This window comes from Saimiri boliviensis, chromosome 6 (genome assembly GCF_048565385.1).
Source record: "Saimiri boliviensis isolate mSaiBol1 chromosome 6, mSaiBol1.pri, whole genome shotgun sequence".
NCBI classification, from domain to species: domain Eukaryota; kingdom Metazoa; phylum Chordata; class Mammalia; order Primates; family Cebidae; genus Saimiri; species Saimiri boliviensis.
In genome coordinates this window covers 71,336,455-71,361,567 of record NC_133454.1, presented here as the reverse complement: position 1 = coordinate 71,361,567, position 25,113 = coordinate 71,336,455, and the positions used below count along the sequence as shown (strand labels likewise).

At 40.4% G+C, this 25,113-nt stretch overlaps 1 protein-coding gene and 1 non-coding gene across 3 annotated transcripts in view; one reads left to right on the top strand and one right to left on the bottom strand.

Moving 5' to 3' along the window:
- Nucleotides 1-21,691, top strand: part of PPME1 (protein phosphatase methylesterase 1) — a 74,848-nt gene extending 53,157 nt beyond the window's left edge. Inside the window, exons 8-14 of one of the 2 annotated variants that reach the window (XM_074400937.1) lie at nucleotides 4,160-4,225; nucleotides 7,404-7,527; nucleotides 13,677-13,806; nucleotides 14,667-14,711; nucleotides 18,827-18,891; nucleotides 19,519-19,586; nucleotides 21,532-21,691. In XM_074400937.1, the coding sequence (XP_074257038.1) occupies nucleotides 4,160-4,225; nucleotides 7,404-7,527; nucleotides 13,677-13,806; nucleotides 14,667-14,711; nucleotides 18,827-18,891; nucleotides 19,519-19,586; nucleotides 21,532-21,550 (517 nt within the window). In that variant the 3' untranslated portion in view covers nucleotides 21,551-21,691. Of the gene's footprint in view, nucleotides 1-4,159; nucleotides 4,226-7,403; nucleotides 7,528-13,676; nucleotides 13,807-14,666; nucleotides 14,712-18,826; nucleotides 19,286-19,518; nucleotides 19,587-21,531 lie in introns of those variants that run through there. The other variant, XM_074400936.1, reaches the window with a different exon arrangement.
- LOC120364824 (small nucleolar RNA SNORA7) lies at nucleotides 20,454-20,590 on the bottom strand. The gene has a single exon (XR_005579963.1). It is a non-coding gene; the product is annotated as a small nucleolar RNA SNORA7 (small nucleolar RNA).
- Nucleotides 21,692-25,113: the final 3,422 nt, after the last annotated feature.

Sequence of the window (25,113 nt, the reverse complement as noted above, 5' to 3'; positions counted from 1 at the left end):
TCTTTGGATAAATGTCTTCATCATCCTTTCTTCCTTCCTATTCTTTTAACTCCATCACCAGTCTCTTCTTCAGAACATTTTCTCTTAAGTTCTCCAAACCACCCAGATGACTCTTTCATCAAAATTACTAGACACCTTTAAGTCTATATTATATTGTACTGTATTTCCTTAAGGTTTCCAATCCTCCTTTGAGGGATATGCTCAGATTGTTAATTTTCATTAGTGTCTGTCTTAATGCCATTCTGCATCAGAAGAGAAGAAGCTATTCTATGTTTCTTTTCTACTTTCATATAGCATATGGCATATTGTCCTAGCAGGCAGAATATATCTGTTAACTGAATCAGATATCAAGTTTACATTTAGAACTTGGTAAACATATCCTAGGAGTTTTCCTGGGACAAAGGGTCTTATGCGAGAATATGGCTTGTCAGAATGGTATCTGTGTTTGGTGAGGTTGTTTCTACCACTTCCTGTTCACTACTGTGTTGCAGGATTCCTGTTCTCACAGAAATACCAAAGATCTGTTTTGGGCAGATAGTGAAAATGTAGCTGCTGCCAGCTTGGCTTGTATCTCAGGTGCCCTGCCTGCTTCCCCAGTAACAACCAGTGAGAAAATTTTTCTAGACTTGTCTCAGTAAGCCCATCTATCTTTTATCCAGAATTTTTTTTTTTTTTTTTGGAGACAGGGTCTCACTGTCACCCAGGCTGGAGTGCAGTGGCATGATCACAGCTCTCTTGACCTTGGCATGATCACTACAGCCTTGACCTTCTGGGGCCAAGCGATCCTCCTGCCTCAGCCACCCAAATAGCTGGGACTACAGGTGTGCCCCACCATGCCTAGCTAAATTTTTTTTGGGGGGGGGGGTTCTTTTTTTTGTAGAGACAGGGTTTTGTTATGTTGGCCAGGCTGGTCTTGAACTCCTGGGCTCAAGCAGTCTGCCCGTCCCCCTCAGCCTCTCAAAAGTCATGGGATTATAGGTATTAGCCACTGCCCCTGGCCCTTTTTCCAAACTCTTAAAATTTATTTGGTAAATATCTTTTTTCTAGTGCCTAAAATGTATTAGTACCTGATCTAAGAACTATGGGATGAATCAGGCTCAGTTTGTATCATCAAAAAACTGGGGATGCAAACAAGGAAATGCATAAACACAACACAATGAAGGAAGCCAGGGGACATAGAAGAAGGGTACCTTGTGCAGCCTGGGTATCATGGTAGGCCTTGTCTGAAAGTAGTCTTGTTTCTTTTGCCAGATGCAGGATAGGATAAGAGTTCTGTGTGTTACGAGGTCAAGAGATCGAGACCATCCTGGTCAACATGGTGAAACCCCGTCTCTACTAAAAATACAAAACATTAGCTGGGCATGGTGGCGCGTGCCTGTAATCCCAGCTACTCAGGAGGCTGAGGCAGGAGAATTGCCTGAACCCAGGAGGCGGAGGTTGCGGTGAGCCGAGATCGCGCCATTGCACTCCAGCCTGGGTAACAAGAGTGAAACTCCGTCTCAAAAAAAAAAAAAAAAAAAAAAAAGAGTTCTATGTGTTAAATATTAAGATGTTTGGGTTTCATGAAAGCCACTGAACCTGAAAATTATTATACTGTGAGGTATTTGGTAATTATGTTTTTTATTCTGCTGGGTATCTGAATCAAATTTATGACTGATGGCCATTTTGGCTATTCCAGATTATTTTTTTAATGTTGAAATATAAGGCCAATGAATTACTGCTTTTGCTCTCATAGGTTTCCTAATGAGAGGCAGTAGGGGTATAGTCATTAAGAACCTGGGCTTTAGGCCAGGTGTGGTGGTTCACACCTGTAGTCCCAGTGCTTTGGGAGGCTGAGATAGGAATATTGCTTGAGGCCAGGAGTTTGAGAACAGCCTAGGCAACACAGTGAGACCCTATCTCTCAAAAAAAAATTTCAAAAAAATTAGCTGGGTGTGGTAGCATGTGCCTGTCATCCCAGCTACTCAGGAGGCTGAGGCAGGAGGATCATTTGAACCCAGAAGTTACAGGTTACAGTGAGCTATGATCATGCCACTGCAGTTTAGACTGAACAACAGAGACCAACCCTGTCTCAAAAAAAAAAAAAAAAAAAAAAAAAAAAAGTTAAGGGGAACCTGGGCTTTGAGGTCAGACAGATACCAGTTTGCATCTTGGTTGCACCACTCCAGCTGTTCTGAGGAAAATCGAATAGAAGAAGTGGGGAATGAGGTGTGAAGTTGATTAGGAGACTCTTGTAGTAATATAGAAGAGTAATAATCGTAAATAGACTAGGATGGCAAGAGAGAGAGAAAGAGAGTCATATTTTTAATGTATTTTCAAGGTAGAGCTGACAGGACTGGTAAATGGATTGGACATTGGAAGAGAGATAGGGGCAGGTAGGAAGGGTCTTAAGGATGACTTCTGGGTTTTTAGCCCAAGCAATTGGGTGAATGGTAGAAACAGAAAGAAGTAGATATGGGAGCAGATAAGGGGCAGAGAATCAGTTTTGTCTGGATAAACTCAAATTTTTATTACACATCTAAGTGGAAATGTTAAGTAGGCAGTTGTATATTCTAGTTAGAAGAGGTTGAACTAGAGATAAATTCAAGAATCATCATCACATAGTTAAAGGTGAAAGATTGAATGTAAAGACCTAGGAACTTTATAGGAAAAAGGTCCAAGACTGAGTCTTGGGATATTCCACAATATTTAGAGCTGGGGAAGAAGAGGAAGGCCCAACAAAGAAACTGGAAAGGAGCAGTTGATGAGGTCAAAGGAAAACCCAGTGAGTATAGCAAGTGTTTGTAGAAGGAGGGAGAGAACAACGGTGTCAAATGCTGCAGAGAGACCAAGTAAGATGAGGACCAAGAAATAACCATTGGAATTGGCATGATAGAGGTAACCTTGACAAAATAAATATCAGAAAATAAATGGGAGATTAAAATCGGATATAAGTTGGGGAAAGGATGAAAGATAACAAAGTAGAGAAAGCAAGATAACTCTTTAGAGGAGCTTTGCTGCATAGGAGAGCAGAGAAATGGAGTAAAGCTAGTTAATGTGGCACTGGGAATATTTTTAGAGGCTAGATAGTGGAGTATGTTTGTGACATTCATGAGACAAGAAAAAAAAAAAAAGATGCAGAAGAGAGAGTCTAACTGAAGGAAACAATATCCTTTCAGAAGCAAGAGGGGATGGGAACTAGTGCCCAAGGCTGGCTTGATAGGAATAGAGGTACTTCATTTATTAAACAGGCATCAAGGCAAAGTATATTATTACAAATATTAGTAAATTTGTGGATTCAGTTGGTAGTTAAAAGATGAGGTAATAGTTCTGATTGCCTCTTTTCATCATTAAGGAACAATGTCATTATCTGAAGAGGGGGGCTTTAAAATTTTGAATGATTTTTTTTAACCTAAGATATGATACTTAAAGAAGTGTTTTTTTTCTGGTGTTTGCTTCAGGCAGTGTTTCCAGTTCCCCTGGGAATACAGTCATTTTGCTTTGCCCTTAGTTGTACTTAGGGGGACAAATGTGAGAAGACTAATTTATTCAGATAGCCTAAGCTCTGTAGCAGGGCATAAAAGGCCCTGGAGAAGGTGGTGCCTGCCTACCAATCCTATTCTGTCACACTCCCCCTTTGCCTCCTCCTCCCTGCTTCTCCTTGCATCCAGTCCTCTAAAATCATTATCCTGCCAACTTTCACATCACAGTGCCTTTGTTCACAATGTGCCCTCTGCCTAGAATGCTCTAACCAACCTCTTTTATTTTCTGGTTAAACTTACCTATTTTCAGTTTAGCAATGACCTTTGGGACGCTTTCTCTGACCTCCTCATTCATGATAAAGTGTCTTCTTTGAAGCTTGCCTTATTATGTTAACATTAAATGTGTCTTTTTCTCCCTACCGAATTATGTGCTTCTTGAATATAGGCCTGGCATACAGTATCCTCTTGATAAATATAGGCAGAACTGAAATGGCTATGATGTCTTTACTTAATTTTTACTACTTAGCTTATAACCATGTAGCCAGGTGAGTAGTAGTGGCAATCTCCATAGTAAGAAACAGTGGTGACCACTGCTTTTTATTAGGTCTCATATAATCTGTGGAATTATTCATTTGATTTCAGTGATGTAATACAATGGATACTGAATAACCTTCTCTCTTCCTTCTTTTCTTTCCTAGTGTGAAGAGTGGCCAAATTAGAAATCTGGAGTCAGCCCGTGTCTCAATGGTTGGCCAAGTCAGACAGTAGGTCTCATTCTTCCCCCTTAGTCTGGTTAGAGGCTGAATCATGGTGAGGGAATTACAGATTGCTTGTTTTGTCTTACACTGATTCTACCATTCTGGTAAATGCCTTCATTATTTTAAATAATTTTACAGTTGAGCTCAGTTGGGACAGATACACAGATTTTCTTTTTCCTTCCTTTCTGTCCTTCCTTCCCTTTCTTTTATTTTCTCCTCTATTTGATACTGGATTACCTTAGCAAAACTCTACACGTAAAACAGTGAAGAATCCCAGAGAGTAGACATTAAAAATGGTGTTTACTTTAGAGATAGCAGCTGCAGTTTCATTCTAGTAACAGTCTCCTTCTAAGCCAAACCTGGTTGTGAGGAAATTATAATAAAAAATCTCTGGCATAGCCTGAGTAAAAGCCAGTTCTTTGAGTGATTCCTTGGCAGATTCTAAGAGTGAGCTAAGATTATTTAGCCCAATTGATCTTTTCTGATAGAATTACATAGCATTCTGGGTATTGCCATATAGTGACAAAGTAAAGTTTAGATGAATTGAGAAAATGTTGCTCAACAGATCAGACAGGAACCTAGGAGTTAGATGAAAATGATAGTGGCATTGAGTGTTTACTATTTGTCAGGTACTGTGCTAGGCATTTTATATGCACTGTCTCATTTTTAAAACCTTATATTATGGAAGAATTTCAAACATACAGAAAATAGTAATACAGTGGTCCACAGTGTGCCCATTGTCCTTTTTCAATGGTTATTAACCCATAACCATGTTTTGTTTGCTTCATCTGTGCCCCTGTGTATTTCCCCAGTCGCAAAATATTTTGAAGCAAATTCCAAACAAATATAATTTCCTCTGCAAGATTCTCATATCATCTAAAAATAAGGACTCTTTTAAATATCATCACAATAAATTGTTACACCTAAAAAAATCGGCGATTCTTTAATATCATCAAATATCTAGTGAATGTTCACATTTCTGATTGTCCCATAAATAATTTTTATGGACAAAGTCAAAATCAAAATAAGTAGATAGATAGCAATTGGTTGATACACCTCTTATGTATCTTTTAATCTACAGGTTCCATCTCTCTCTCCCTTTTTTGTTTCCTTGCAATTTATTTGTTGAGGAAACCTGGTTGTTTGTCCCATAGAATTTCCCACCATCTGGATTTGCTGATTGAATTTTTAGGCTATAATTTAACATATTCCTTTGTTCCTTATATTGTCTGTAAATAGTTAAATCTAGAAGCTTAGTTGGGTTCAGGCATGTTTGTTTTTTGTTGCTTTGGGGTTTTGTTTGCAAGAATACTTGATAAGTGATGTTGTGTACTGCTATCAGGAAGTACATAATGTCTGATTGTCTCTTTTAAAATGTCAAGAGTCATTGATGTTTATTACCTAGATTCATTAATTCATTTGTACCATCTCATGTAATCCCTACAATACCTCTTTAAGATAAGTAGTGCTTTATAGATGAGGAAATAGAATTTCAGAGAGGTAAATTAGTTTCCCAAGATCACATAGCTAGTGGATGACAGAGCTGAGATTCAAACTCCTGTGTATTTGACTTCAAGGCCTATATTATGGATTTTATGCCTAAAAGGGCAATTTTAGTAGAAATATCAGGCAGTCAAAATCTAAGACTTTGAATAAGCTATGAGACTGCCTACTTTTCAATTCCTGAATATTTTGAGACCTCAAATTTGTTTAATCAGTAGTAAAGCATTTTACATGGCATATATGCAGATAGTTCAGTGATTTTAAAATTTTATTTCCAGTGGTGTCTTAGTAAGTAAACCTATGTGTAGAAGAGTGTGTACGTGCATGTGTGTTAATTATCACATAGATAGCTGGAACTTTCCTGCCCTTTATGATCTAGGTGAAATTGCCATGAACTTCCTAATCCACAGGCTATAGAAAATCAAATCATACATTTCTTTGTTACACTGTTGTTGTTGTTTTTTTTAATCACATCTATACTGTATACTAGATGTGTCATATAAAACTTCTACTTAACAAAACATTTGTGAACATACACTTCACTGAAGGTTTGGCAGAGAAGACAAAGAGAGAGAAGTTATCATTCTTAAAAATCTACTCACCCTTGAATTTATCCCATTCTCTTTTAATCTTGCTTGTTCTCTGCCTTCTTCCTTCTCTGTCTTTCTCAAGGGCAAAATAACAGATTCTTCTCTATCATGAAGAGCAAACCTTGGCACTAGCTGCTGCCCAGGCCCTTGGGAGCTTTTACCTTTAGAGCTTGTCAATGTATTTTTTTTCCATCAAGTTCTCTCCAAAGGAAGTATGGGACCAGCTGTTGATATGATATTAATTTTTCTACCAAAGATAGAATAGATGCCTTTTTTTTTTTTTTTTTGAGATAGAGTCTTGCTGTGTCACCCAGGCTGGAATGCAGTGGCACGATCTCGGCTCACTGCACCCTCTGCCTCATAAGTTCAAGCAGTTCTCCTGCCTCAACCTCCCAAGTAGCTGAGATTACAGGTGCGAGCCACCACACCCAGCTAATTATTTTTAGTAGAGACGGGGTTTCACCATGTTGGCCAGGCTGGTCTTGAACTCCTAATGTCGTGACCCGCCTGCCTCAGCCTCCCCAAAGTGCTGGCATTACAGGTGTGAACCACTGCACCTGGCCAGAGATGCCATTTTTAAGAGAAAAACAATAATTGGTTGGTTCAGATGGTTTTTGTCACCTAATTAAAAAGTGAGGCCTTTTATCATTATGTTTGAGCCCTGTTCTACTATAAGCAGGGTACAGCAGAAAAGCACCATGCTTTGGAGTTAGTTGAGTCTGGATTTGCATCCCAGCCTTATCCACTTATGAGTTAGGTGATGCTAGACAATTTTCTAATCTCTTCAGGGCTACTTCATAGGATTGTTACGAAGATTATATAAGATTATGCCAATTAATGGCCGAGGAAATGGTTGCTCCCTTTCTATGGGTCAGTATTGGTGCAATAACTGGAAACCAGCCCTTGGAGTATAGTAAGACATTGGTCATGATTTTCCACAGCCCTGGAAATGTACAATTCTCTTTTCCTGCCAGGATGATTATTAAGGTTTAGCTAACATTTGATTATAAAAGGCTGCAAGTGTGAGTATCTCTGAGATAATCTGTGTATGGAAAAAAGGTGTGTAATAGCACTGTTTAAAAAAAATCTAGGTGTGAAGGGATTACAAGTCCAGAAGGCTCAAAATCTATAGTGGAAGGAATCATAGAGGAAGAAGAAGAAGATGAGGAAGGAAGTGAGTCAATAAGCAAGAGGAAAAAGGAAGATGACATGGAGGTGGGTAAAGGCTTGCATTCTTGAAAAGATGTGGTATGGAATGGTTCAAACTGTGTGTGGGTGGGGAAGGGGTGATATATTGTTCTTTTTGTTACCATTAGATATTTTAGGGAACAAAGATACTATCATAAGAGACACTTAACTATAAAATATAAAGCACTGATGATAGCTCTAACCAATTGGAACATAAAACTTACACTATATACCCTCCCCTAAAACAGACTGCTTTCTCACTTGTACTTCTGTTCCTGTTTTCTCCCATGAGAAAAATTCCATTTCCTACCAGTCTCCTCTAAGCTCATCCAGATCTTACCCTGTCCATCTGTCTCTCTAAGTGTATCCCCTTGAGTAAGCTTTCTTTAATTTTCTTTTTTTTTTTAAAAGAAACTGGGTTTTGCTACGTTGCCCAGGCTGAATTCCTTGGCTCAAATGATCGTCTCACCTCAGCCTACCCAGTAGCTGGGACTACAGGCACATGCCACCATACCCAGCTTCCTTGGGGAAACTTTCTGACCTCAGTTGATACCACTCTCTTTCCAACACAGCACTGAAAGTCTATATGATGCACCTTAGCACTTTCTTTTTTGAAGCTATACATGTTAATTCATAGAACTGATTTTATAAGTCATACTCAGAAATACTGTGGTCCTTTACTAATCATGTGTTGACTCATGTTGTCCTGACTGTGCAAAAGTTGTATTTCAAACAATCAAAAAATGTGTATTTTGTAGCAAGAACTGATGTTCTGCATGAATTTCCCTCTGCATTTAGCTCAAGGTCCTATAAATAGTGTATTGTGAGTACTTGCTAGGCAATTGATTTGAGGATAGTAGTGGAAATAGTGCTTTTTTCTTCAAAATGTTTAGTGATCATGAACAGCAGACTAGGGATGGATTTGATTATAAACATCTTACTAATGGCAGGTAGTAAACGTGTAATGACCTACTCCTTTGCTTTTGGAGATACTGCTGTTAGTAAGAAGGGGAATACATTTTTAAACAGTTTTTTAAATTTGAGGATCTCCTTGCCATTTTTAAAAATCAATGATCAGAAATGTAATACTTTGTACATCTTTAGAGTTCACAAAGGTATAAATAACGCATGGTCTGTTTGGTCCTCCCAACACCTTATGAGGTGTAGAGAGATCTTTTCTCCCATATTGCCCTGTAGAATCTGAGGCTCAGAATTTAGGAGACTTGCCTAAGGTAATCAAGCAGGTATTTAGTAGATTTGAGACTCTTAATATAATCATTTTTTACCCCCATGTGCTAAGCACTATGCCGAATGCTTCATATTTTCATCTCTAATTCTCATTGGAGTTCTGCATTGTAGATATTATCACCACTTTATAACTTAGATACAGATACTTGCCCATGGTCACTCATGAAAGTTAGAGATAAAACACACCCAATCCTCAATTTTTAATTCTAACTTATTTTTCTTTGTATTTTTTTATAAGCCCAATTATGTGGTTTTATAAACTCCATCAGTTCTGTTTAGAGGGAAAACTGAGGCACATTAAGTAATAAGGAGTGTCTCTGAGTATTGACTCCCCATTTCTCCCTAGCCCTCCCAGCCTAGGCAACCACTAATCTACTTTCTGTCTCTATAGATTTCCCTAGTCTGGACATTAAATATAAATGGAACTATATATGGTCTTTTGTGACTGGTTTCTTTTCCCTTAGAATAAAGTTACCTTGGTTCATCCATATTGTAGCACATATCAAATACCTCATTTCTCTATCTGGTTGAATAATGTTCCATTGTATGGCTATACCACAGTCTTTAATCCATTCATCACTTGATGGACATTTGGGTTGATTCCACTTTTTGTCTATTATGAATAATACTGCTATGAATATTTGTGTGCAACTTTTTGTGTATACATAGGATTTTATTATAATTTGTCTTGGGTACACAGCTAGGAGTGGAACTGATGGATCGTGTAGTAACTATATTTAACCTTTTGAGGAACTGATCATTTTCCAAAGTGGGTACACCATTTTACATTCCCACTAACAGTGTATGAGTGTTACAGTTTCTTAATATCCTTGTCAACACTTGTTATTTTCTCCCTTTTTGATTATAGCCACCCTAATGTGTATGAAGTGGTATCTGATTGTGGTTTTGATTTTCATTTTCCTAATGACTACTGATATTGAGTTTCTTTTCATGTACTTATTGTCCACTTATATAATTTCTTTAGGGAAATGTTTGTTCAGATGCTTTGCCCATTTTTTACTTGGTTTACTTGTTTTTATTACTGAGTTGTAAGAGTTATCTATATATTCTAGATACAGGTCCCTAATTTGCAAATACTTTCTCCCATTTCTTGGATTGTCTTTTCACTTTTTTGATGGCATTCTTAGCTGTACAGACATTTTTAATTTTGATGAAATTCAATTTATCTGTCTTTCCTATTGTCCCTTATACTTTTGGTATTGTATCTAAGAAGTCTTTGCCTAAAAGTCATGAATATTTATGCCTATGTTTTCTTCTAAGAATTTTCTTGTTATAGCTCTTACATTTAGGCCTATGTTCATTTTGAGTTAATGTTTGTGTATGATATCAGGGATGAAACCAACTTCATTCTTTTGCTTGTAGATATCCAATAGACATTCTGTCCTGGCTTCATTTATTAAAGAGACCCTTTTCCCCATTTAATTGTCTTGACACCTTTGCTGAAAATCAGTTGACTGTAAATGTTAGAGTTTATCTCTGGACTTTTAATTCTATTCCATTTACTTATATGTCTACCCTATGCAAGAACCACACTGTCTTCATTACAAGACAGTTGTTGTATATCTTGAAATCAGACTGTGTGTAAGTCCTCCAACTTTTTTCTTCTTTTTCAAGGTTATTGACATTCTATATTATTTAAAAATTTTTAAATACTTGTTTATGTACCGGACCATGCTCCTGTTGTTTTACATGCATAGGTATCTTTAGATCATCCTTACAATTCTTTCAGATCTTGTGTTGCCAATTTTACAGCTAAGAAAGTTAAGAAGTTAAGTAACTTTCCCAACGGATCCACACTTATTAGTTAATGATGGCTTTGGGACGTGGATTCAGTCAGATCTGACTGACACAAAGCATTGTTTTTAAACACGTTTCCAGTAAAACATTGGGAGATAATGCAAGGCCTGTGGTGGATGCCCTTGTGTGGAAAACTGCATCTTACCCAGGTAAACATCCCAGAAAGATTGTTAGCTAACTTCTATTTCTCCCACCCAACAACAAGTGGATCTCATTATATCAATCTGCTTTATTACCATTTGTCACAGCATCTAATAGGAATCTAAACTTAACTTATGGTCAAGCTCTTTGGAGAAAGGATTTATTTCCAATAACCTAAATACAGGAGCAATACTAATTCTATCCAGAATTTTTTCTTTGGTGTTGCAAATTTTAAGATTTGAGATGAACTGTTTGTGTGTGTGTGTGTGTGTGTGTGTGTGTGTGTGTGTGTGTGTGTGTGTATAACTCTGGGGGAGTTCTCTTACCTTAAATTTGTCATTTGTCTTTGAAGTCCAGTATGCATGTAGGAGAGGCTTATGAGATTATGCCTTATCTCTGACAGTGGACCTGATCTCTTAGAAATGGCTCATTAAAGGAAAGTGTTGTGGGAAATAGGACAGGCTGAGGTTCTAAGTTGAAATGGGAGTAAGCATTTCCTTTAAAGTGTCCTACCCTAAGTGGAGGTAAATATTAACAGTGGAGAATAGAACTAGTTGTTTAGTGAGAATATTTGAATTATAAGGTACCTTTATATCTCCACGTCTCCTCGTACTGATGGAAAACCGAGGTTCAAAGAAGTGAAGGGACCTGAGAAAACCAGTGACAAAGACAGGACTAGAAGACCCAAGTTTCTTGACTTCTCATCCAATGATCTTTTTCTTTTTTTCTTTTCTTTTTTTTTTCACTGTGATAAACATAACATAAAAATTTTAAGTATACAGTTAAGTAGTATTAAGTATATTCATGTTTTTATGAAACATCTGAGATTTTATGCCTGTTAAACAACAACTCCCCTTTTCCAAAACTCTTCCAAAGGCCCCCTGTTACCACTATTTTACTTTCTGTGTCTATGAATTTGACTATTTGAGATACTTCATATAAGTGAGATCATATAGTATATGTCTTTGTGACTGGCTTATATCACTTTGCATAATATCCTCAAAGTTCATTCCCTATGCAGCATGTGATAGCATGTCTTTCCTTTTTATGGCTGAATTATATATGTATATACCACATTTCATTTTTTCATTCATCTATCAGTGGCCATTTGAGTTGCTTCCACCTCTTGGCTGTTATCCATAGTGCTGCTGTGAACATGGGTTTGCAGATATCTTTGAGACTCTGTTTTCAATTCCTTGTATATGTACCCAGAAGTGGGATTCCTGGATTATGTAGTAGTTTTATTTTTAATATTTTGAGGAACTGCCTTGATGTTTTTCTTATTGGTTGAACCATTTTACAACTCAGTGCACAAGGGTTCCAAATTCTTCATATCCTCACCAACAGTTATTTTTCTCTTTTTTGATAGTAGTCATCCTAATGGGGGTGAGCATTTATTTACTGATTACTGATGTTAAGCATTGTTTCATATGCTTCTTGGCTTCCTTATCACCTCTGGAGAAATGTCTACTCAAGTCCTTTGACCTTTTTAATCAGGTTACTTGATGGTTTTGGTGCTGAATTGTAGGAGTCATTTATATATTCTGAATATTAATCCATTATAAGATACATGATTTGCAAAGATTTTTCTCCCATTCTATAGACGTACCATTTGTCTATTTTTGCTTTTGTTCACTGGTTTTGGTGTTATAGCCAAGCCTATATCATTGCCAAGTCTAGTGTCCAGCTTTTCCTCCATGTTTTCTTCTAAGAGTTTTATAGTCTTAGTCTTACATTTAAGTCTTTAATCCATTTGAGTTAATTTTTGAATATGGGATAAGCCCCAGCTTCATTCTTTGGCATATGCATATCTGTTTGGTTATCCCAGTGCTGTTTGTTGAAGAGACTGTTCTTTCCCCATTGAGTGGTCTTAGCACTCTTGTCAAAAATCTTTTTTGACAAGATTTATGTGAAGGTTTATTTTTGGACTCTCTGTTCTATTCCACTGGTCTATTTGTCTTTATGCCAGTACCAAGCTGTTTCAATTACTGCATCTTTGTAACTGGGGAGTGTGAGTTCTCCAATTTTGTTATTCAAAATTGTTTTGGCTAGTCAGTGTTTCATGAGATTCTATATGAATTTTAGGATGATTTTTTTTCTATTCCCTAAGAAAAGCCATTGGAATTTTGATAGAGATTATGTTGAATCTGTAGATTACTTTGGGTAATATGGACATCTTAAGCATCCAGTGATCTTTAACCTAATGTGTTAGTCTTGTGTTCACTTTTAGATTTTCATATTGTGGTTGATTCAGTATATTTATTTCAATTATACTGTTTCAGATATTTCAGTGGCATAGAAAACTATAGAGAATTATTTATTTTTTCAACCAATATTTTATTGCATACTCTGTGCTTATCTGCTATCAAGATTTAACAGATGTTGAGGTTTTGTCATATTTGTCTCGTATTTCCTTTCAAAAGTACTATTGCAGGAACATATCATTATAAAATACAAGAAAAAAAATGCTCTACTAACACATCAACCTATTTTCAATTTCCTTTTCAGTTGTTTACTATAAGTATACCACATTTTTCCCATAGTAATCCTAACTTAGATTCTGACATGTTGTAATCTGTTTCTTGCTTATATTATAAGCATTTTTTTCATACTGCAATATGTTCTTTGTAGTTATTCTGTTGATGAAACATCCTTTTGCCAACCAAGTATAAAAACCCTTAATCTTGGCGCTACCATTTACTAGCTTTGTGGTCTTAAGAAAGTTTCCTAAGTTCACAGAAACTAATAGGAATAAAAAGCAAACTCATAATTATCTTAAAATGAATATTATAATGACCCAAACAACAAGACTGTTATAAGGATTAAATTTATATTAAAATGTCTAAGACTCAGTAGGTCCTTAATAAGTGCTAGTTTCCTTCCCTTTCCTTTTCCCAGAGATCTAGTTTTTAATCCTGTTCTTCCAGGGGTTACCCTCAGAGACTCAGAACTTACTCTTATTCCTCCAGACCAAGAAAGACCATCCATACACCTGGAGAATTGAACTGGCAAAAACAGAAAAATACTGGGATGGCTGGTTCCGAGGCTTATCCAATCTCTTTCTTAGTTGTCCCATTCCTAAATTGCTGCTCTTGGCTGGTAAGTATATATGTGTATGTATTAGTGCAGGCTGATGTAACAAAATACCCTAGGCTGGGTGGCTTAAACAACAGAAATTTATTTTCTCACAGTTCTGGAGGCTGAGTGCCAGTGTAGTCAGGTTGTGGTGAGGGCTCTCTTCCTGGCTTGCCTTCTCTCTGTGCCCTAATATGGCCAAGAAAGAGTGAACCTGAGCTCTCTGGTGTCTCTTCTTTTAAGGACATTAATTAAGGATGTTTATCCTATGTCAGAGCTCTGCCCTCATGACCTTATTTAAACTTTATTATGTCCTTACAGGCCCTGGTTCCAAATATAGTCACATTGGGAACTGGGGCTTCAACATGAGTTTTAGGGGGACACAGCTCAGTCCATAGCAGTGTTGGTATACTGTCATCCCAATATGACCTTGTTAAAACTTCTCACCCAGTGAGTAGTGATTTCCAGAGTAGAGTACCTTCATCATTCATCTATGCCTTTTCTCCTTCCCATACCCAATCTCTAAACCTAACTAAGCATAAGCATTCATATAAGCATTAGGATGACCTAATTTTGGCCTGACCTTTATACTTGGACAAGCCCAAGTCCTTCTTAGCCTAGAGCTATACAAAATAGTATAAGGATATTCTGAGTATCATGACAATCAAAATAGTAAACCCTGTTTTCAGAACCAGTTTAAATTAACATAGTAATTATAGGGGAATCTCAACCTGAAAAGTTTCATCTGGTGGTGAGAATATGCTCTGGGAGTTAGGATTGATATCAACATGAATCGAGAATTTCATGTTTACAACTTTGTAACACTTTTTACTTAGTACTTGAAGAGCAAAATCTATTTCACAACGAATTCTCTCGTTTTCTAGGTGTTGATAGGTTGGATAAAGATCTGACCATTGGCCAGATGCAAGGTAAGTTATCAAGAAATTATGCCCCTGGACCCTGTTCTGAGGAAAGGGTGATAGGGCAATTAGCATTGTGAGATAGTGGTATAACAGAAAAAGCATGAGCTTTAGAGTCAGACCCAAGTTGGACATCCTCCTCTACTCCTGACCCGCTATATGATTATGGGCAAGTATTTCCCTTTTATGAGCTTTAATTTGTTTAAAAAAAATTCCATCCAAAAATGAACATTATAATACTACCTATATCTCATTTATAAGAGTTAAAATGAGGCAATGTGTTTAAAAATTATAAAGTACTATATAGGTGTATAATACTCTGAAAGGAGATAATTCTGACTATTGGTCAGCCTTTTTTGTTTGTTTATTGGTTTTGTTTTTTGAGATGGAGTCTCTGTTGCCCAGGGTGGAGTACAGTGGCACAATCTCGGTTCACTGCAACCACCCCCTCCCAGGTTCAAGCAATTCTCCTGCCTTGGCCACCTGAGTAACTGGGATTATAGGCATGTGCCACCACACCGGTGGCTAATTTTTGTATTTTTAGTAGAGATGGAGTTTTACCATTTTGGCCAGGCTGGTCTTAACTCCTGACCTCAAGTGATCTGCCTGCCTCAGCTTCCCAAAGTGCTGGGATTGCAAGTGTGAGCCACCACACCTGGCCAGTATTTTTATTATTGTTAGAATTTTTAGGAAAGGGAAAGATAATCCAGACATAAAAAGATAATCGAGACATAAAAAGGTGTATCTCTTTAGAAGACAGCAGATAAGATGGTAAAAGCAAGGTCTCTGAAGTTCAGAGAACTGGGTTTTGAATGTTGCTTTTCCAATAATTTTTTGACTCTGGGCAAGTTATCTGACTTGCCTCAGCTTTAGCCTTCTTAATCTGTAAAATGAAAAAACTGATGGCAGCCTCAAAAGGATCGTGAGGTATAATGAGTAGGAAAGTGACATGCTGAACACTATACAGATGCATGTGTATTAGCTAGATGACAATGGAGGCAGCAGGTCCAATTCTGTGGGGGCTCTTGCTTTAGTACAGGTAAAAGACCCAGTGAAAGTGAAGTCAGTAGGCATGCAGCTTTTGGGTTATGGGAAGAAGAGGTGCCAACTCCAAGACCCAAGTTTCAAGCTCAAGCAGAATCTGTTCTAGACCTTTCTTCTCTACTTACTTTCCCTGGACAATTTCATGGCTTCTATTTATACCTTGATGACTCCCAAAGCTAAACATCCAACATACCCCTCTCTCCTGAGAGGTCTAGTCCTGTCCCATGTAGCAAACCTGCTGGATGTCTCATGGGACTCTCAAACTGTTCTTTTAGCCATCCTCAAGCTTTCCACAGCAAAAGGAGCTATATTCCCTCATAATAGTTGTTCAAAGGCTCTTGACTATAACTAGTCCCAGACCCTCATGCCTTTGCCTTCCTTTAACTACATTGTATCATGAGGTCTGAACAGGACCATGAGCTGGGACTGTGTGATTTTTTTTCATGGCGCTGATGTTGGTAATTATGAGCTTAGACACTTATATAAGTTATAATTATGAGCTTAGACACTTATACAAGTAGATGCTTATAAGTGTCTAAGCCCATAATTACTAACATCAGTGCCATGAAGTTGAATCTAAGACATTTCAATTCAATTCAAGAAACTTTCCTAGTCACCTTCTCTATGTAAGACATATGCGTGATGCTGGGCAGACAGAAGAATCAGCCATGGCCCCTGATACTGCCTGAAGGCAGTTGACATGGACTGGGATAGCATTTGAAATCACTTTTGATCACCAGCCTTGGAATCAGACAATCCTGAGTTTGAATCACTGTTAATATTTTTGCAGCATGAGTGAATTGCTAACTTCTTTAGAGTTTCTTCATCTATAAAATGGAGATAATGATACATCTCAGTACAGTTATATGAAGTTTAAATGAAAAAAAATGTGGGTAGTCTAACAAATGTTGCCTTTCGTTACATCCAGGAAGTAATCATGATTCTTTACGAGATGCCTTTGTGTTTCCTCAGTATAGATTATATCAAGACCATCTTCTGGTTTAATGAAAGCCTCCTATGAGTATAGAGAGTAAATGGCGAGGATAAGGAACCTCCCACAAAACAAAGGGAAATGGCTAAGTCTGCATAGATTCTAAACCACAGCTATCCCAGCACTGTGCTCAAACCAGCTGACTTAGTTATAGAATCCTGGAAAACTACCACCTATTCATAGTACAACTTGTGTAATTTAGGCTCTCTGCACCTAAGGCTCCTAATCTGTACAATCTGAAATATTCTCACTTCATAGAATAATTGCAAGGATTACCCCTGAGCATGTTATTTTACGCGTACCTGGCTCAGTGTTGTTGGTGTATGTGAGTTCTCCATGATTATACCTACCCTTCCAAAGAGGAATGACAAATGCATCCCTAGTCATTAGAGCTGATATAACAGAAAGAACAGGGAGATTGGAGTAGAACATTTTGGATCTGGTTATTTGTTCATCATTCATTCATTAAAGACTTAATACCTGTGTTGGGTCCTATTAAGGATATAGAGCAAGTAATAACACCATTATTCCCTGTTCTTTTTTTTTTTGAGATGGAGTCTTGCTCTAGTGCCAGGCTGGAGTGCAGTGGCACAATCTTGGCTTACTGCAACCTCCGTCTCCCAGGTTCAAGTGATTCTCCTGCCTCAGCCTCCCAAGTAGCTGAGACTACAGGCACACAGTACCACACCCAGCTAATTTTTTTGTATTTTTAGTAGAGACGAGTTTTCACCATGTTGGCCAGGACGGTCTTGATCTCTTGACCTCGTGATCCACCCACGTTGTGCTGGGATCACTGGTGTAAATCACCACACCCAGCCTCATCCCCTGTTCTTATGGAAATGACACACTCCTGGGGCAGCAAGCACCAGTGGCATGTAAAATGTAAATTTACTTAAAACTTACAAGAGGGCCATGTGCTGCTCTGTGTTTGGATCCAAATGCATTAACAACAGTACTTAGGAGCTAGAAGGGAGAGGTGACTAGGCTCGAGCACTCAGAGAGAGGCAGCTTACTGCAAGAGGAGGGGCACAGGCTGGACTTTACTAAATGGGATCATCTTATTCCTCCACTAATTAACTAAGTGGCCTTGGGCAAATCACTTAACTAGTCATGGCCTCATGATTGAGTTTCATCACCTCAAAAAAGAATTTCAGTATTTTTGTGCATAATTTTATAGGGTAGATTTTGAGAATCAACTTTAAAAATTGATAGAAGAATACACGGAACACTTTTTGAATCCTGTGTAACTGGGGTAAGAACCACAGAATGTAATGACCAGAAGAACTTTCACGCCCATTCCTTTATTTTATAAATAGAGAATCTGAGGCTGAGAAAATCTGCTCTAACTATGGGGGCTCTGGGTCTCATATTCTTTAGTCTCCTTAGGGATCTTCTTTATCAGTCATCTCTGTTCATTTTTAATCATTGTCACATTAGGTATGAGCTTACAGTGTTCTGTAAGACAGTCTGAGAAAGTGCTTAGTACAAAGGCAGGTGTATGGTTTAGTGCTCAAATGGTAACTTATTATTGTAATAATAAATTTTGAGTCCTTAACATAGTTTACAAAATCCTTAATGGTATGGCCCCTGCTTACCTCTCCAGCCTCATTGTTAACCACTCTCATAAGCATCATGCCAAGCTGCTTTTATTCTTAGCCATGTCAAGCCTTCTTTCCTTCCTGGGTCTCTCTTGGATTGTGAAGCTCCCTTTCTTACACTCTTACAGCACCATGTGCCCAGTTTTATCATAGGAATGACATACTGCATTAAAATGCTGGTTTTTGTGTTTTACTCCCCTACTGGACTGTAAATCCCGAGGACAAGAACTGTTTCTTCTACGTGTCCCTGGCCCAAAGTAAATGTACACTAAATAGGACAGAAGGAAAAAGTAAAGGGAAATGAGTGGCACAAGGTTACAATTACATGCATTACCATCCTCAGCAAAGACCTGATAATTGGGTCCAGAGTATTAAGGTGAGGTTGGAAATGGGGAGGTCCTGGGCTCCTGGAATAGCCTGTGAGGCTGCAGCAGTAGTAAAGAGAGAGCTCTTTTAGTCCCTGAAGTTGCCTTGCTTTGATTCCTCCCCAGGGAAGTTCCAGATGCAGGTCCTACCCCAGTGTGGCCATGCAGTCCACGAGGATGCCCCTGACAAGGTGAGTCTGGTGCTCAATGACTGTAAAAAGACAACTGTGAGAATAACCGTGGATGCCACAGAAGACAAGTCCCTGAGTCTCAGCCTGCATTGCCTGCAACAGCTGCTGTGGAGCCTATGTAGATGCAATTGCACCAGCTCTCCAAACTCTCCCTGGCAGCTGCTTATGTCATTGGCTTTGTGTGTATGTGCTGAGGAACTACTGGCACTCTGCTGTTTCATCTCAGGGCCCTGTGGTTAAGATCTTAAGTTCTACTACTCCAGTACTCCCAAAAGCCAGATGAAAGAGAGATGATTAGGGTAGAAACGACTCCCTAAACCACAGAAATGGTTAAGGAATTAATACGGGCTTCTCCTATGGGAAAACACCATTTTGTAACTCTAAGGGCATAAATAAGCCTTCATGTCATTCCTCTTGAGCTCTCTGGAGCTATCCCTGACAAGGATGGTGGGGAGGAGTCTCCTAGCTCTGCTAGGGAGGGCCTAGGTCCTTTTAATTTAAAGCCACTCAGACCTGTGGGTGGCATGAGGGCACCATAGTGCCTAACCATCTAACAGAAGCCCACAGCCCAAGGCTCAGCCCCATCACTAACCTTCATACAGCTTGGAATATCTCTCCCTTTTCCAGGTAGCTGAAGCTGTTGCCACTTTCCTGATCCGGCACAGGTTTGCAGAACCCATCGGTGGATTCCAGTGGTAAGATGGTCCAAGGGTTTAAGAACCCCAGCAGTGCTGTCCAACTCCAACAAACAGATACTTGCAGGACTATAAATATCTCTGCCTTACCCCTGCCTGGTTTGGTCACCATACCTTCTTCTTTTCTTCTTCTTCTTTCTCTTTCTTCTTCTTTCTCCTTCTCTTCCTCCTCCTCCTCTTCCTCCTCCTCCTCCCCCCTCCTCCCCTGCCCCTCCTCCTCCTCCTTCTTCTTTCTTCTTCTTCCTTTCTTTTTCCTTTCTTCTTTCTTCTTCTTCTTCTTCTTCAACAAAGCCTGGCATGTCTGTTTCTACAAAACCATGGTTGGTTGTTTCTTTGTGCTTTGGTCCAGTGGGTTGATGCTAAGGCTGTGATTAAATTGTGCCTAGTCTCTCACTCCCCACTGTGATGTGTATTTCTTCTTGAGGTGCCCCTTTGAGGAGGCTAGGATAGGAATCAGTCCTTTTCCAGGCTCTTAGAGAAGTTTTATTTGCCCTCTCCTGCCCTGCTGCCAAGGAAAGCTGGGCAGGCCATGGAGCAGGGCTTTATTTATTTTATTTATTTTTTTTGAGATGGAGTCTCATTCCATCGCCCAGGCAGGAGAGCTGTGGCGTGATCTTGGCTCACTGCAACCTCTGCCACCTGGGCTCAAGTGATCCTCATGCCTCAGCCACCCAAGTAGCTGGGATTACAGGCATGCCCTACCACGCCTGGCTAATTTTTATGTTTTTTTAGTAGAGATGGGGTTTTGCTATATTGGCCGGTCTGGTCTTGAACTCCTGGCCTCAAGTGATCCACCTGCATCGCCCTCCTAAAGTGTTGGGATTACAGGCATGAGACACAGCGCCTGGCCTAGAGCAGAGTTTTCTACAGTGTTGCAGTGTCTTCCCATGGCTAGCTACTGAGCAAGCTGGGAATGAAATGGGTGCTTCTGCCAGGCTTGCTTTCCTTCCCTTTCCAAAGCTGGCAGAATATTAGTCACTCTGCAGGGGTGATCCTGGTAGCTCTAGAGCAGGGTTTTCAAACTCAGTGCTATTGACATTTTGAGGTGGATAATTCTTTATTGTGGGGACTGCCCTATGTGTTATAAGATGTTTAGCAGTATCGCTGGCTTTTACCCACCTGATACCAGTAGCACCCCTCCCACACACAGTTCTGACAACCAGAAATGTCTCCAGATTTTACCAAATGCCTCAAGGGGGGCAAAATTTCCGCCAGTGAGAACTGTTGGTCTAGAGGAAGAAACAGGGCCAGGCCTCTCATCTTAGGAAGCTCTTCATCTGATTAGGGAAACACAGTTGGACTCTTTGTTGAGGAGAAAGAAGAGAGGCATGTTGACCCAAACCAGCTGGTCCTGGCCCACCTCAGCCAGCTCCTAGTCTGTACTGCAGGAGGCCTTTGATCCTCAGAGAGCCCGCAACCCTGATGAGGAGTCATTCCTACCATTGGAAAGTCTCTTCTCTGATTTTGGTGAGGGTTTGGGGGAACTTGTTCCCCACTCTCAGAAAGTTTGAAGAAGAAATACTGAAGAAAAAGAAACAGCTTCTGCCTTAGAGAATGCTGAATTCCAGGGCCTGAGAGATGAGCGTGTCAGGGCAGGGTAAGCACTGGAGATGATGGCAGGACCCTGGGACAGTGAATCACAGAAGCAACACCCCTATGCTGAGCCACCCCTCTAACAACTGACCATTGATGGATCCCAGGAACCAACAATAAAGACTTAATTTCTCTTCCTAAACAGTGTTTAACAGGGGCCCTTAGACCATTTGGAGCCATGGTCAAATGAGCAGTACACTGAGAGCAGACCCAGGGTCTAGCTCTGGTCAGGGCTGTGAGATGGGACAGATTTGCAAGGGCCTTGGTGGTCATTAGGGAGGGCTTCCTGGAGGAGACAGGTTAAGCAAGGGAAAGCTATTGATAGTTACATTTGTTTTTCCTTCTTCCGCAGTGTGTTTCCTGGCTGTTAGTGACCTGCTGTCCACCCCTCAACATTGAGCTCTGTTGTAAATGCATCGCACCAGAGGCCACTGTGATGCCGCTGTCTCCTCCTTCCCATCCTGCCCAGCCATGTGACACTGGCTCCCTGTAGACCGGCACCCCAACCTTTTCATGTATTCTGCCAAAAGCATTGTTTTCCAGGGCCCTTGACCAACATCGGCTTCCCCAGTCCAGGACTCCCCTGCTCCTTACTCTTCCCTGTACTGGGGTAGCTCCTGCCTGTTCTCCCTGCATTGCCTAGGGTGAAGCCTCCAGATTTGCCATACTGAGCCCCTATTCCTAGTATCAGGCAATGCACCTGAGTCCAAATGTCTTCCCAGGCTCAGGGACCTCCATTCCTTGAGATTGTCTTGGCATGGTCCAGCCCTACCTCATGGGATGGACAGTGCCTCAGGTGGTTCTTATTTTTCCCTCTGAAATAAAATACTAGTCAGGTACCATTTTATCCCAGTCTTACTCTTCCAGGTTTGGAAGAACAAGAGAGGCCAAGATCCCATCCTTAGGTACAGGGAGAGGTGGTAGTGGATAGCATCACAAGAAACCAGCCTGAAAATCAGGTCCAGCCAGTCCAAGCACATGGCCTCCCATCTGGGAGAGCCCACTGTCCCACTCCCACATGTCTGGGCACCTGCCCTGGGCTGAGGCCAGGCTGCTCCAGGGTCCTCTTGAGCCCTTACCTGCCACAGAGCAACCCAGGTTAAATACAGCCCATGCACAAAGCCACAGGCTAAAACCTGTGGAATTGTTTTTAATCAGATTCAACCATTTTCATAACTGGTTCCTGGAGGTGTACAGTGCCCTCTTGCCTCTTCAAACCTACAGCTTCTCTTTGCCATTTGTGGATTTCACATCACTCCACATAGAAACGTTACAACCTGGCATCCCAGTCTTTGCCTTCTTCCAGCTGCCTCAACACAGCACTGAGGCCTGTCCCTATTGCCCAGGCACACCATTTCCAAGGGCAGGAAGGGGCAGCATCCTGAAGCCCATCTTTTCTGTGACTGTCTTAGGTGATGTGTAGCCCCCCTCCATCTTTCCACTCAACAACTTCCCACCCCTGTCCTGCTGCACGGTCCGGAGTCTGGACCTACTTTGTTTTTTGTTATTTATGACCTTGTTTAAAGAAAATAAATATCTCCCAACCTTTATTGGCCTGGTCTTTCTCTGTGGAGTTGTCCATATTTCTGCTGACATAAGGGCAGGGGACAGCTCATTGGACTTAGTTGTCCTGGAACTCCAGAAACCCTTTCCCTGTAGCCTTTCAGTATGTTATGCTCTGCCTGTTCGCCAATCCAGAATGCCCAATGGGATGGTCAGAGCCACCCTCCACTGCACCCACGACAGGATTCCAGTTCCGTCTCTCCTAATTACTGGCTGTGTCGACTTTGGTCCAGAGCAGGGTGATCTGTGCACTGTCCATACGATCTCAGTCACCATAGCTTCACTTATGTGAAACTTAATCCACAACGCAAATCATCTCCTGAGCTCTGAACAGTTAGGCCCAGCTACCTTCTCTTGTCTCTCCCAGATGACCAAAAACCAGTTCATATTGACTGTTTCTAAAGCTGAACCCACGTTCCCCATGAAACTTGCTCTTCCTCCAGTGTTTCCTGGCTCAGTGATAGGTATCACCATCCCTCCAGTTGTCCAAACAAGATATGCACAGTGAACTACTTCTCTTACACCCACATCAGTTCTATCACCAAATCCTGTTCATTCTCTTCCATGTCCCCTCTTTTCCATCCCACAGCCACTGCCCTAGCTTAGGCCTCATCATCTCTCACTGTGATAATTTCAGAACCTTTGCTGCCCTCCTCCCTCCCTAGGTGGTCCTCCACACACTGTTGGAGACTTCATAGCAGGCTTTGGGGCCAGGCTGTCTAAATTAGAACCCAAGGCCACCTCTTATGCTGTATCGTGTGGCAACAAACTAACTTTCTGTGCTGTACTTTACTCATCTGAAAAATGGAGATAAACAGTACATACCCCATAGGGTCTTGAGGAATATACAAGTTAAACTAGGTTAACTGGCTTTCTCAGTAACTACTTAATAAGTAGTCCTGTTAGGACACTGTTACATTACTATATTACAGGTTAAGACCTTTCCTCAGGGCAGTTTGTGGGCCAGTAGCATCAGCATTTCCTGGAAGCTTGTGAGAATTGTGTCCCCATCCCAAGACCTATTGAATCAGAACTGATCTGCATTTTAACAAGTGCATCAATGTCTGAAAATGTCTGGTTTAGTTGATGACTAAATATTTCCGGGTAATGCATGAGCTCCCTAGTAGAGGAGAGAGAAGTTCCTTATGTGTGGTTGATTTCTCTCCTGGGAACCCTTTGCCGGGGCCTTTGCTGGACTATGTGCCCTTTTGTCCACGGGAGGGCAGTATGATCACTTGTGTTGTTTTCAGGGGCACTCGGGTTCACCAGGCGAAAGTCATAATGGTTACCAAATTTTGAGTATCATCTAATTCACTTGACACATATCTCATTTAATCCTCACAGCAACGCTATGAGGTAGGTTTTGTTATGTTCCAGGTCCAAATTCCTACCACTTGGAAGTGAGTGACAGTGTCAGAATTCAAAGCTGGCTTGTTTCCAAATCATGCTGCTCCTGGATGCTACAAGGGACCCTGGGCAGAAGCCATTTTGGCCCAGATACCGGACTTAAAAGAGCAGAGGAAGATGATCATGGAGATGAAGCCTCTTTACACTTGATGGAGGAGGCTGAGAATGAATGAAATGCTTGTGAGCTTTGTGGTTGGTTGTGTTTTAGGCACTTTCATCTCCATCCTTTGTATCTTTGTGAAGTACAGGCATTATCCCTGATTTAAAGGCAAGGAAGTGAAAGCTCAGAGATTTGAAATGGCTTGCCCAAAGCTACGGCCAGGGTTGCCCCACCTTGTCTTCTGATTCCAAGTCTAGTGAGCATTCCATTACACCCCAGTAAAGAAGAGACCATTCATGTGTTCACTTAGCATGGCTTTAATGAACACCTACTATGTGTTGGCCATAACAATGTCCTTGCAGAGCCTACAGATCAGCATGTATGAACTCAGGAAGGGTATAACGAAGGAGACCCCAGGATCTTTGAATGAAGGATTGACACAAAGCGAGGAGCATGTTTTGGGTCAAACCAACATTCTGTCACATAGACAGTAGTGAATGTCCAAGGGACACTCCTTCCCCAAAAAGGAAGGTAGGCAAATTTTGGAGGCAGCCATAGATCTGATGGGAGACAGGGAAAATCTTCAGACTGGGAAGACTCAAGACAAAGGCATGACGGGAATGGGGCAAGACTTTGTAGCCCCATGCTCTTACCATACTATTAGGATCATTGATTTGCTTATTAAGCAAACCCAAGCACCCAGTATGTGCCAGGCATCCAATGTACTTTGTAGACAGAGGTAAATAATGAGGTCCTTAAAATGAGCTCATTATCTAGAAAGACAGTGATAGAAATAGTGACCACGTGGTTAAGAAGGTTGGGGGTGGGGAGCAACAAACCTATTTGGAAACAGGCCAGGGATGG